The sequence below is a fragment of the Anabrus simplex genome, chromosome 1 (genome assembly GCF_040414725.1).
Source record: "Anabrus simplex isolate iqAnaSimp1 chromosome 1, ASM4041472v1, whole genome shotgun sequence".
Taxonomy (NCBI): Eukaryota; Metazoa; Arthropoda; class Insecta; order Orthoptera; family Tettigoniidae; genus Anabrus; species Anabrus simplex.
Window position 1 is genome coordinate 1178582213 of NC_090265.1, and position 13945 is coordinate 1178596157.

The 13945-nt window shown below is 40.2% G+C and overlaps 1 protein-coding gene across 1 annotated transcript in view; it reads right to left on the reverse strand.

Moving 5' to 3' along the window:
- The window catches only part of LOC136877306 (sodium channel protein Nach), a 111448-nt gene that overhangs the window by 26827 nt on the left and 70676 nt on the right, over positions 1-13945 (reverse strand). The window contains exons 6-8 of the mRNA XM_068225568.1: positions 13024-13304; positions 7381-7395; positions 5379-5401 (exon numbers count right to left, since the gene is read on the reverse strand). Of these exons, the coding sequence (XP_068081669.1) occupies positions 5379-5401; positions 7381-7395; positions 13024-13304 (319 nt within the window). The remainder of the gene's footprint in view (positions 1-5378; positions 5402-7380; positions 7396-13023; positions 13305-13945) is intronic.

The window sequence follows — 13945 nt, forward strand, 5'->3', positions numbered from 1 at the left end:
CCTGTCCTGGCCGGGAATCAAACACGGGTCCTCCGGGTAAGAGGCAGGCACGCTAACCCTACACCACGGGGCCGGCTCCTTAATATATGACAGGAAATCATTAATTAACCAACTGAGGCGTTCATCTTCAGTACTAAAAGATGCTCGTTTGTTCTCATTCCTGGAATATGTCCCATGTGAGGTGTTGCAGACGTCATGCGTATCGAAAAATTTCATAAAATGCTCCATAAAACAAATGATTTATTTTAAACTGTATTTAATGCTCTCCGGACAAACCACCTCCATACTTTTCAAACCAGAGATTGTTCCGGGGGGGAAATAAAATACGGTACGGTATTTTTAGCTCTTGCTAAATTCATTTTCTCCAAATTTGTTGGGCGAATTATTTTTCTGGTTGGTTTCCTAATTTAAGATTTCTGAGTTTGAAGAGGCCTCTCAAATGATCGCCGGTCACGGTAGCTATGTTTACAAAAAAGTCCAGTGACAAATTTTGGGATCGCCCGATTCTTATGACGTAACTCGGATCAAAACGTAGGAACCTAATTTCATCAGGTGGAAGCCGTATCTAATGCGTAATACTTCCTCTGTATAATATTTCGAACTTTGAACATTCACTGGAAACTTGTGAAACGAAATTTCATTACCTTTAATTTCTCGTGAATAAACCGTGACTGGAACTGCGAATGCTTAACATCAGACGAATGCATAATACACTCGCAACCAACTCAGTTAATAAACACGTTCAAAGGCGCGAACCTGGTAGACAGGGGGCAAGAAAGCGACCCTAGCGGCCTGGCACTGAACTTCAGTGTGACCACTTCGATAGCGTTTTACGGGCTCTATTTCCAGGCCTTGTATTATAACGTAGGCAACGCCTTGACTCTTCAATATTTTGATATATGTCATTGTTTTCAGTATTAAGATTATCGTGAGTTTTTATCATAATAGCTTAGGCTGAAGATGTCTCACAATGGAAGAGGCGAAACATGTCCATTTTCTTAAAATAAAATAAAAAGAGGATATAGTGTTGTATTGACAAGTTAGCGCGTACGGGCATTGATATCAGAGTTGTGAAATGGATACGAGAACTCAATGGAAGAACTCAGAGGGTGCGCGTGGGAGAAACGCTATCTTTTTAAGCGTTACGTCTGGTGTGGCTCAGGGTAATTAGAACTTATTTCTTATTGAGGCCGACAATACGGATTTACTATGAAATTTATTTCTTGCCACAGACCGGTAAGTTTGACGTCAATCGTATGCAAACAAATGGAGCAATTAATAGTAGATTATTTGAGGTTAAAATGGGACTCTTCTAGAATGATATTTAAGGGGCAGTATGGTTTTAGGGAAGGCTTCTCCTGCAAAAGTCAGCTCTGTTCCGTATGTCAAGATACATCGGATAAGCTCGACAGTGGGTCAAGGATTGATGCAGTAGTAATTGATTTTGCTAAGGCATTCGATCTTGTGCAACATGACATCCTCCTTGACAAGTTAGCGCGTACGGGCATTGATATCAGAGTTGTGAAATGGATACGAGAACTCAATGGAAGAACTCAGAGGGTGCGCGTGGGAGAAACGCTATCTTTTCCTATAAGCGTTGCGTCTGGTGTGGCTCAGGGTAGCGTTATTGGGCCAATTCTTTTCATACTTTTCATGAATGATATGCCTGATTCGATAAAATTGGAAGTGCGCCTCTTTACCGATGATTGCGTCATATACCGTGAGATAAATACAGAGGAGGATGAACTATTGCTTCAGCAGGATTTAGATGCGATTGAAAACTGGGCGCGTGAAAATCGAATGCAAATTCACAGCGGAAAAAGCAAGAAATTGTGTTTCGGTAAAAAGAAAATGACGGGAAAGAGGGATTACGAAATTGGAAGAGAAAGTGTTGAAGTTGATAGTTGTAAGTACTTAGGTGTCATTATTAGAAAAGACACTGGTCAGAGCAAGTGGAATACGTAGTTAAGAAATCCTGGAGATCGTTACATTTTATTGTTCGTTATCTTAATAAAGCTAATTCTGGTGCCGAAAGTAAAGCTTATAAATGCTTGGTAAGGCCGATTCTCGAATACGGATCTGCGTGCTGGGATCCGTACAGGGTAGGTTTATTAAATTCCCTAAAAAATGTTCAAAGAAGAGCGATGGGTTTCGTAACCGGAAATAGGAGGAATATCATTAATTGGGAAAGCCTTGAATCTAGAAAAAACTAGAGCTCGCCTGTATGGTCTTCATAAGAGCTATACTGGAAGGGCTGTTTGGAATAGCATTAGGAATAGATTGGAACCTCCCTCATAATTATTGAGAAATGATCATAAGCATAAAATTAGGGTCAAAAGCCAGCATACGGACGTGGGCAAGATTTCCTTCGTAAACAGGACCATAAGGGATTGGAATAAATTACCTGAAGCAGTCTTTGATAGATTCCCTTCCGGTATCAAGTCATTTAAGAAGACCATTAGTGCTAGTGTAAAGTGAAAATTAAAAGTTGTAAATTACGAACACTGAATTTGTGATTTTCTGCTTGGTTTAGATTGTGAAACTACTAGTTTTTATTGTGGTATTCTCGTTCTAGGGAGTTGCTTGTTGTACTCATGTTGTTGTAGTCGTTGTAGTTGTTGTTGTTGGGTAATTACCTATGTTTTTAACTTTACTTTATTATCACTTGTAATGTTAAGCTAGTAGTAAGCTCAGCCTATAGTATTGTAAGCCGCAGTGTTAGCACTGGGAATACTTAAGTTGTATATGACATTTTATATGATAATGCTGGATTTAGAACGTTGTTTGTTGTTGTTGCTGTTGTTGGGTAATTATGTTAACTTTACATTATTATTACACTACTGTAAGTGACCATTGCCACCGAGCTATTTCCGATTTGCGATGTATTTGTTAATAATAATAATAATAATAATAATAATAATAATAATAATAATAATAATAATAATAATAATAATAATAATAATAATAATAATAATAATATATCGATGCAGATAATGTGTTTTCATACGCCAGAGTGGAAAAAGATAATTAATTTATTTTACTGAAGGATAGTATTTTTAGTATGATGGTCAGCATTGCATTGTTCTTATAACTCATATCTGGCACCAGTTGGAAGGTCACAGAAGTCAGGATGTACGTAGTTCGAACTCATGCCGATAGATGTAGCTGTGCACTTACGTTATCATGGCGATGAAATGAAATGTCGTATGGCTTTTAGTGCCGGGATATCCCAGGACGGGTTCGGCTCGCCAGGTGCAGGTCTTTCTATTTGACTCCCGTAGGCGACCTGCGCGTCGTGATGAGGATGAAATGATGATGAAGACAACAGATACACCCAGCCCCCGTGTCATTGGAATGAACCAATTAAGGTTAAAATCCCTGACCCGGTCGGGAATCGAACCCGGGACCCTCTGAACCGAAGGCCAGTATGCTGACCGTTCAGCCAACGAGTCGGACATCATGGCGATAAGACAGTAACTTCGCTGACAGAAACGCATTTTTTGTTTTAAAACGTACAAAAGTCGTGGTCGTGAGAGGCTCATTGAATACTTATTGTAAAAAAAGGGATAACAATCTATAACTGGTACCAATTTCGGCTCTTGAAAGATGCTCGTTTTACCAATATCACAGTGAATGACAGACAGAATAGGGATTTTATGTAGATAGATTATAAGATTTTGTGATATATTACGAAGGAATGGTATACTGAATGCTATCATTAATCATGCATGTGTGATAAGAAAAATAGATTGGTTATGCACACAACTAAAAAATAAAATATAATGAACTGCCATATAATGAGCTGCCATCTTAATAGTAATGATTATGTTTTTCCCTCCAGTACCTTAACACTGGTCTTATCTGGCCATTGGTGCAGAAAATATGAACTTAAAGGTTCAGAAATCTGTACCTACAATCAAAGATCATAGGTAGTCACTGAATGAAATATTTAAAAGTGTAGGTAACCCTGTATTTGTACCAAAGATCTAAGATGGTAGTCACGTGAAATAATCTGTGTATTTAAATTATAATCTTCTGTATAGTTCTTGCATTTGCTTACTTGCGTTATTAGCGAGACACTCCATCTCCGAGGCTTTACAGTATGGATATCCAGCTGAAACAAAAATGAAAATTATGGAAATATACGATTTAATTCCTGTAGACATACAGGGGAAAAAATACAATATGTGTTGACAATTATAATTTTAAACTTCCTCAAAGTTAGATATAGTTACACAGAACCGAAATTAGCTGATTTTATTAATCTGGTAGATGTACCTGAGTCCGCCTCTGTAGTGTAGTGGTTAGTGTGATTAGCTGCCACCCCCGGAGGCCCGGGTTCGATTCCCGGCTCTGCACGAAATTTGAAAAAGTGGTAGGAGGCCTGGAACGGGGTCCACTCAGCCTCGGGAGGTCAAATGAGTAGAGGTGGGTTCGATTCCCACCTCAGCCATCCTGGAAGTGGTTTTCCGTGGTTTCCCACTTCTCCTTCAGGCACATGCCGGGATGGTACCTAACTTAAGGCCACGGGCGCTTCCTTCCCTCTCCTTGTCTATCTCTCCCAAACTTCCCATCCCTCCGCAAGTCCCGTGTTCAGGTGAGGCCGCCTGGGCGAGGTACTGGTCATCCTCCCCAGTTGTATTACCCGACCCAGAGTCTGAAGCTCCAGGACACTGCTCTTGAGGCAGGAGAGGTGGGATCCCTCGCTAAGTCCGAGGGAAAACCGATCCTGGAGGGTAAACAGATAAAGAAGAAGAAGATATACCTGAATTATTTGCGACATTACAGGAGAATTCATTTGTACTCTTTGTAAGCTCCCTGAAGCCATCAAATGAGCATCATCTTTTAAAAGGAGACCCCTGTTATGTTTATCAACATTTATATATAATTGAGAGCAAGTTTCCGGAGAAATTTCGATCATGTACAAGTTCTATTAAAAAAAGTGCCGATAATTAATTTAGGAGTACGTTTTGTACAAGACGTACATAGACCAGCTCCTTGGTTGGACGGTCAGTGAAGCGGTTTTCGTTTCAAAGGGTTCAGGCTCGATTCCCAGGCGGATCTGGGATATTAGCCAAGTTTTGGTTAACTCCTCCGACTCGAGAACTGAGTGTTTGTGTTTGTCTCAATACACACTCAACACACCACACTACCACCCACCATACAAACACAGTGGCAAAGCGTGCTAGTATAAACTTGAAAATATACAAATCTAATAATCTTTAATATTAATAGTTAATATTTTTGTTTCTTCGCCGGGACGTTTCGCGAGAACTCTATTGCAGCAGTTTGCCACCGTCAAGGCTGAGCGAGAGGCTGTTACCACTCCATGCAGTGGTTACGCTTTGAATCTCCTCTAACAGCTAGGCGAGTACTACTGCGCCTGCGCCGAGCAAGGCACCTTTCCCCTCGACACAGAGATGTATCCTGCTACGTTCTCCGGTCGTGTTACCACAGTGGAAAGTGGAAACAAAAGCTTATAATGTCGGTGCTGAGCTGTTCCGTCCCTTCGATCCGCCGTGCTCAACAGTGCATTGTTATATTATTTTGTTAATTTTTTCTATTATAATACGATGTGACTTCTCTTGTTAAAGTGTGAATTTATATTTAATTTATGTTAGGTAAGGATAGCCTATAGGACTGCATAACGTAGTAAACATTAAAATGAGTGCTGTCGCTTCCACCTCGAAAGTAAGTGAGTTGGCGTGCCCAGAATGTTCGTGTAAAATAGAAGGCTTAATGAACACGACATTCTGAAGAATGGAAAATATAATTGACAAAGGTAGACCCACACCTTCTCTTACAAATTTATTCAAGGAATCGAAAAGAACAGTACGATATTTTCATAACTCGTTGTACATAAATCTGGACTGGTCATGTGGTTGTGAAAAAATGAATAAACTGTACTGTTGGCCATGTATTCTATTTTCATCAGAAAATAATGCTTGGAATAAAGACGGTGTGGATAATTTAAATAGTTTGTGAGTTTTAAAGAGACGCCATGAGGTGTCTCAAGCTCACATCGTCGTTGTTGCCGATATGATTCAGTTCGGAGGGTTCAGAATAGAGTTCTGTTTGAGTACAGCTTACAGAAAGAAAATTGACGAGCATGATAAGCTAGTAAAAATTAACGGATATATTGTCAGCAGTGCATGAGTAGCCTGCCACACGTTTTTTATCATGTGAACTATTTTCAATTAGTGCATAATCGAGACTGCTAGTCTCTATGATTTTGATGCTCGCTAGTGTTCAATATATTATGTGCCATTACATCATTTTCAAATTATGTTATCTTATACAAAAGTAATATTAATTAACAAGTCTTTCACTTTCATGAAACGACATCTGTACTGCTCATAAAAATGCTGCGGTGCGAGCGATAATATATTCTCAGAAGGAGTGTGGTAACACTTTTCAAACACGATCACCACAGCAAAACACACAGTAGTAGATGCATCCTTCTACACTGGGCGTCCCGCTATAAAATAAAGCCTGATCCACATATGCGACGTAGTTCGCACCCGCGACCCCACCAGCGTGTGGGCAATGCAATGGAAGAAGAAGAAGAAGTTGGAGAAGAGGTAACTAATAACTATCAGTTCTAAAACAGTAAACACCGACTGAAGTGGTCGGAGTTGAAGTAAGATGAATTTATATGGCATGTTTGTACGGCCGGATGCTCTTCCTGATATCAACATTAGTTGCGAAGCTAATGGGCGAGAACTGAATGATGGTGAATGAAATTGGGTAAAACTATGGCCTATGAACTGAGAATATCACGAAATTTTCCTAGAAGTGAAAATAGGAAACCACTGAAAAATACTCTCAGGGCAGCTGACGGTGTGGCTCGAACTTTGAACTTCGAAGAGTTGACTGACACCATGAGAAACACCTTTCACTGCATCCATGTACAGTAGTGACTAGTCGTGCTCTGAACATCATTACTTAGCACCACCCATACCTCAACATCTTGCATACTGCCGCAGCCATAAATAAGACACGTGAGGCTTTAGTAGGAGGTACTTTATACTCAGACCTGAGCCAAGAGATAGATTCAAAGAAAAAGCTGCAAAAAAGAAAGGAAAAAGAAAGGAAAACGGGCTTTAGGTATTTCTATGATAATTATTTCAGTACTTCGGTATTTCATCCGCCTCTGTGGTGTAGTGCTTAGCGGGATTAGCTGCCACACCCCCCGGAGACCCTGGTTCTATTCCCGGCTCTGCCACGAAATTTAAAAAGTGGTACAAGGGATTGAACGGGGTCCACTCAGCCACGGAAGGTCGAGTAGAGGGGGGTTCGATTCCCACGTCAGCCATCCTCGAAGTGGTTTACCGTTGCTTCCCACTTCTCCTCCAGGCAAATGCCGGGATTGCCCTTAACTTAAGGCCACGGCCACTTACTTCCCCCTACCAATCTTCCCATCCTTCCACAACTCCCCTGTTCAGCATAGCAGGTGAGGCCGCCTGGGCGAGGTACTGGTGTTCCTTCCCAGTTGTAACACCCGACCCAAACTGTTACGCACCTGGACACTGCCCTTGAGGCGGTAGAGGTGGGGATCCTTCGCTGAGTCCGAGGGAAAAACCAACCCTGGAGGGTAAACAGACCAAGAAAGAAAGAAAGAAAGACTTCGACATTTCAGATTTTCTCGCCTAGATGTATCTAATGTTTTAAAATACGCTCAGATAATCTACAAAAAAAAGTTTGTATTTATTACAGCAGTGTAGAGATGGGCACTATCGACTGATAACTATCGAACTAATCGATAGTTTAAACTATCGTAACAGTCGACTACTTCAAAAAACTCGTCGGCTGAGTTCAGTCGCATTCCCCGTCACGGATCCCTCCACGTTTCACTGTCCGATCAGCATAAAATAATTATATAATTAACAATTGGCTTCACGTCGCCCCGACACAGATAGGTCTTATGGCGACGATGAGACAGGAAAGGGCTAGGAGTGGGAAGGAAGCGGCCGTGGCCTTAATTGAGGTACGACAACAGCATTTGCCTGGCGTGAAAATGGAAAACCACGGAGAATCATCTTCAGGGCTGCCGTCATTGGGATTCGAACCCACTTTCTCCCGAATACTGGATACTGCCAGAACTTAAGCGACTGCAGTTATCGAGCTCGGTAGCACAAAACAAGTCGACTGAATTTATTTGCATTCCACGTCACGATTCTCTCCACATTTCACTGTCCAGTCAACACAAAACAAGTCGACTGAATTCAGTCGCACTTTCGTCACAGCGACGCGGAAGCGAATGGAATTATCGGTTTATGGTCACTTCGGATAACACCGATAGCTAGTTGCTTTACGTCGCACCGACACAGATAGGTCTTATGGTGACGATGGGACAGGAAAGGGCTAGGAGTGAGAAGGAAGCGGCCGTGGCCTTAATTAAGGTACAGCCCCAGCATTTGCCTGGTGTGAAAATGGGAAACCACGGAAAACCATTTTCAGGGCTGCTGATAGTGGGGTTCGAACCTACTATCTCCCAAATACTGGATACTGGCCGCAATTAAGCGACTGCAGCTATCGAGCTCGGTAACACCGATAGCTATCGGGGGTTTTTGGCATCTTGCTACCTATACAAATACATTCTTTATTACTTGTAAACGTTGCTAAATGCATGATATTGTGCGGTTTGTTATTGTGTTGTAGAAAAAATGAGTCCCAAATTGTCTGAAGTAGGGTATTATTTTGAGAAAATAAATTCAACTTCTGCTTTGTGTCTCATGTGTAAAACAAACAAAAGAATTCAAACGTTCCAATGACACATCAAACCTGAGGGATCATTTTAAAAGCAACAACATGTGACCGTTTTGGAGCAAAACAATTTAGTTTGGGTGTAATCTAATCCATTTACGATTCCTAACGAAATAATACGTTTATCTGGAAATGGGACAGAATCCACGCCCACCACCTTAGCATGTTCGTCCACCAGCTTTGCCGAAGAAAACGTTCCACAGCTAGATCACAATCCTAGAACAAAGCCTACTCGCCAATTACGTCTCTACGGTAGTTAAAAATCTATTGATATTTCGGATGCTAGAATTGAAAAAATCGACTTATTAGTGGTTAAAATGGTTGCCAGAGGTATGCAGCCCTTGTCAATTGCAGAAAAGTGTGGTTTCAAACAATTAATTCGTGAACTTGATCCAAGATACACTCTTCCAAATCGAAAACGGCTTACCTCTACAATTCTAACAAGCTTATACGACTCGACCCGCACTGAATTACAGAATGACTTACGTGCAGCTCTTTACGTATCAGCGACTACAGCCATATGGTCTTTTGTGAATACCAGATCGTTTCTCACTATGACTGGTCACTATTTCGATAGTGAAAGAGATAGTTTACGGTCGTGTGTGCTTGCTACGAGAGAAATGTCCCAGAGTCACACAACAGAATACTTATCAGATGGTCTGAAACAAGTTTTCGACGTCTGGGGCATTACAGCTAGAATAGTAGTTATTGTGACTAATAGTGGAGCGACCGGGCGAGTTGGCCGTGCGCGTAGAGGCGCGCGGCTGTGAGCTTGCATCCGGGAGATAGTAGGTTCGAATCCCACTATCGGCAGCCCTGAAGATGGTTTTCCGTGGTTTCCCATTTTCACACCAGGCAAATGCTGGGGCTGTACCTGAATTAAGGCCACGGCCGCTTCCTTCCAACTCCTAGGCCTTTCCCATTCCATCGTCGCCATAAGACCTATCTGTGTCGGTGCGACGTAAAGCCCCTAGCAAAAAAAAAAAAAAAAATAGTGGAGCGAGTCCGGCCCCACGGTGCAGAGGACAACGCGTCCGCCAACGGAATTATCGGCCATTTGAGGTTACTCTGACGCAAAGTACGTCTGAAATGTCTATATAAAATTTGATATTAGGCAGTGGTTTTCAGGGCCATATTATAGGGGATTATTTTATCATTAAACATGAATTTTAATTCATTACTAAACATTTGGTTATTCCAAAAATCATTATCATAGATTCATTTTCTACTACACGTAATAGACCCACTAAAACCATATATCATCCCTCATCATCATCTCTCTCTCTCTCTCACTCCCTTCCTCTTTTCCTCTCCCTTTCTCTTTCCTGTGAAACGATATCAAATTTCCAACGTATGGATCTTTGAAGGAGACGCTGAAACGGTATTAGAAGCGTTAATATGCCACCTGAACCATGCTTAATGCACGATGTCGCCTATTTGCCTATGAACTACAAGTTACAGTGAATGATTTACGTTGGTTACTTCATCTACGCACGAAGAAGAAAGCCAAACCTTTTTCTTCGGTTTCTCATTTCTTCGACTGTCGTGCGCATGTATACTGATTTCCATCGGAGGCTATGACACGTTGTTTGAGCGATCTGGGCGATGTTTTCATGGGACCTAATGTACCAGTCCTTAACAGCTATTAGGTATCTGGACGTTATTTGGAACAAAGCCCATCCGTTTATGTAAACGGCATTCCCTGATGGTGATGGCCATTGCCAATAGGACAATGCGCCATGCCACTCTGCCAGGATTGTGAAAGACTGTTTGGAGGAAAATGATAATGATTTTGGTCTAGTGATGTGGCTCCCAGATAGCGCCGATGTAAAACCCATTGAACATTTTTGGTTCGATTTGGAGAAGTGCATTCGTACTACATCACTACTATGCAGCAGTGTACTCCAACTGCGCTTGTGGTATCACATACCCCAAGATACCTTCCGCCACCTCGTTTAATGCCTTACAGATTGACCGCGGTTCTACGAGCAAAAAGTTGGTCCTACACCGTATTAATGTAATTAATACAATGAAGTCGGGGGCTGCCCGGAGAGGTGGTAAAGGCTTGACTGCTTCACCTGCAAGAACGTCCGATAGCAGAGACATTGGTTATAAAATTGACAAAAATGTCAATGTTGGCCAATTTCTGAAGTCCATTTTCTCTTAATGCCCAATGTCGTCTTTTGAAGACAGTGCTTTAAATCCATTTTAAAAATCGTTTCAATTTATAGTTTCTGAATTTTAAACCGTAAGTTATTTAATAAACCGGGATGCGTCCTTGTTATTTGTGGAGATGAACGTGTTCGATAATGACATAAGCTTGTTATTCGTAATTAATTCGCCAACAAGTTGTTGCCTTTACTTTTTTTATGTTTATTGTTTCAAAGATCCCATGAACTAATGCTCGTATTGGGACAGTACATTAAAGAGCTGGCACAGTTACAATAGCAAAAAGAAATTTAATTATTTATAGTACAGATCTGATTAAAATTTATAATAATTTAAATCTAAAATACAACATCTTTCAAGGATACAATTGTTGTTTAAATGTTTATATAAACAGAACCATACAGCTAAAAATGAAAGCTGATAATAAGTTTATTTAAACAAACGAAATCCAAGAACATAAAATTTTGTCTGCAAATGTTCTTAATGTTTCTTTTGAATTTATTGAAAACTTGACCAACTTTCATCGTCTGGAATGAAATTAAATGCTATTATAGCCCTATACAATAAATCATTAGTACCAAACTACACTGTATAAATTTTAGGGATAGTAGGTTTCAAGATTGCCGTGTTACATGATTATGAATGGGAATTACTGATGAATTTGGGTTTTATTATTCGCCGAGCCAAACTACGAATGTTTAATTTTGAAGGCAAGTGTACCAAAGAGTATGCTATAGATAACCTAACCGGAGGAATGCCTGTTGATGGGCATATTATTTGCCTGGACATTAGTAATGGAAAACTATAGAAGGCTTTAAGTGCTTTATCTTGAAGAATTTGAAGTTCTGCCATATGAATTTGAGTGCTGCAACTCCATACAACATTCGTGTATTGTAGATAGCTATGAATTAAAGCAGAGTAAACACACTTCAAGTTAGAATTAGGAATTATGCAAGTTAGTCTGTTCAATACACTTATAGTAGGTACTATTGTACTCTTAATAAATTGCAAATGATGATCTCAATCTATCCTGGAGTTTATAAAAACACCTAAATATTTAATACACTCAACTTGTTTAACGTAATCATCATTAAGAGTCAGCGTGTTACTCAGCCCTCCAGCTCTTCGAAAAAATATAAAAACAGTGGAGTTAATTGTAAGTTAATTACTAATTCAACCATTCAGTTAATACAGAGAGGTCATTTCTCTTTTTATGCATGACAACATCTTGATTTTCTCCTGAGTAAAAAGACCATTATCACTTGTGAACAGAAGCAGATTCCCTTCAAGATCAAGATAAAAATGTCATTAACAAAAATAAGAATATCCAGTACAGAACCCTGAGGTACACCATACTTGACGGACAAAAGATAACTTTTAGTATTATTGATGGCAACAAACTGCTTTCTATTATTTAAATAATTTTTAAACGTAAAGGATACATTCTTCAAATAATTTATATTTATTTGGATATACTGTGAGAATTTAGTCTATATAATGGAATTTCCTTCACACCAAAAATGTCCAAAATCAACAAATTGTGATCACTAAATCTGATTAAATATTGTACACAACTGAGCTGTTTGTAGTTCACACTTTTAAATCATCGAACAATCTTAATAATCTTATAAGCAAAATGATTTGAGCCTCCTAAGAAGAATAATAGTATTCTCGAAATACACATTGATATACAGCAGATTTATCTCCATTAATAAAAGCGAACTTTCTTACCATTAAGGTCTAGTCTGGTATTTATTCTTCATACAGCTCTGTCTTCTGTAGGAATTAAATGAAAGATGGAGTAATATAATTCAGGTATAAATCTATAAGGACCCTGGACTATACCGTATTTTATAGCATTTTTAATTGTTTTAACAATGAATGGGCGAGGCTGTGGTTCGAATCTTGGACAATATATGTGAGAGGTTCAAAATAAAAAGTGACATTGCAAAGCTTCAGATTCATCTCAAACTATAGTACAAGTCCCGTAGTATAAATAGTCATATAAACCCCTAATTTTGCTTGGTTTTGACTATTTAAAATTTTAGTTAGGCTATGCCATAAACCACAAAGTAATTCAAGGTCTACTTACAGATCTTCTTGTAGAACGGTGGTACACAACCACACAGCTTGCGAGCGAGGCGCATGCGACACTGGATCATGCAGGCAGAGTATGTGTACACAATATCAGTGTCCAGAGGGATCTCGTCTGGGAAGATGCAGCGACGCTGTCTGATGGTCAACTGTCTCGTTTCAGGAGTTGTGTAGGTGTATTTTTCCGAGAAGTAGAGGTTGCCGATGCGAAATGACCAGACAAGTTGTGGAGGGAAGTCTACTGTGGGCATCTGGTCGTTACCGTACAGGTATATCTGCTGACAACAAAAATGTAGTACATAATTTCTCTAAAGAGGATACGTGCTCGGTAATATCGGAACGATGTCGTCCATCGCTGGTACGTTCATCTCCCCTACCATCCTTACCTGCTTGCCATTTATCCCACACTTCTATATGAATGCAGAACCGCAGAATCAAGATAAATTAACTGAGGAGATTCTATTCAAAAGTTGCTATTTCCACCCTAAGAAAGTTGTGGAAAAACGCAAGGAAGCGTACAATAAAAGGCACTTGGATCGTACCCATGACTGGATATAGTAGTGCTTTAAATGTATTACATCTCTCTGGTCTGGATTGCTCATGGCACCCGGTAGTATTCAACTACTGGTGTGCGTGTTCACGAAATACGAAAAATGTTTTTGAAGTGGAAGTAGCACCTTTTGAATAGACGATCTCCAATTTTGTATGACTTCGAAGAAGTTTAAAACTGATTGCATGGTCGTTATTGATTGTCGTGTACCGACCTCCCACGGACTCGAACCGGCGGACTGCCAGGTGGAAGGCAGCCGGGATTCGCAGCCGAGTCTAGAGCTCAAGGTGTCAGAGGATATTAATTAGTGTTAGAATAATGATAGTCATCGACATGAGACACCTTGTAGTACTGTATAATAAGTAT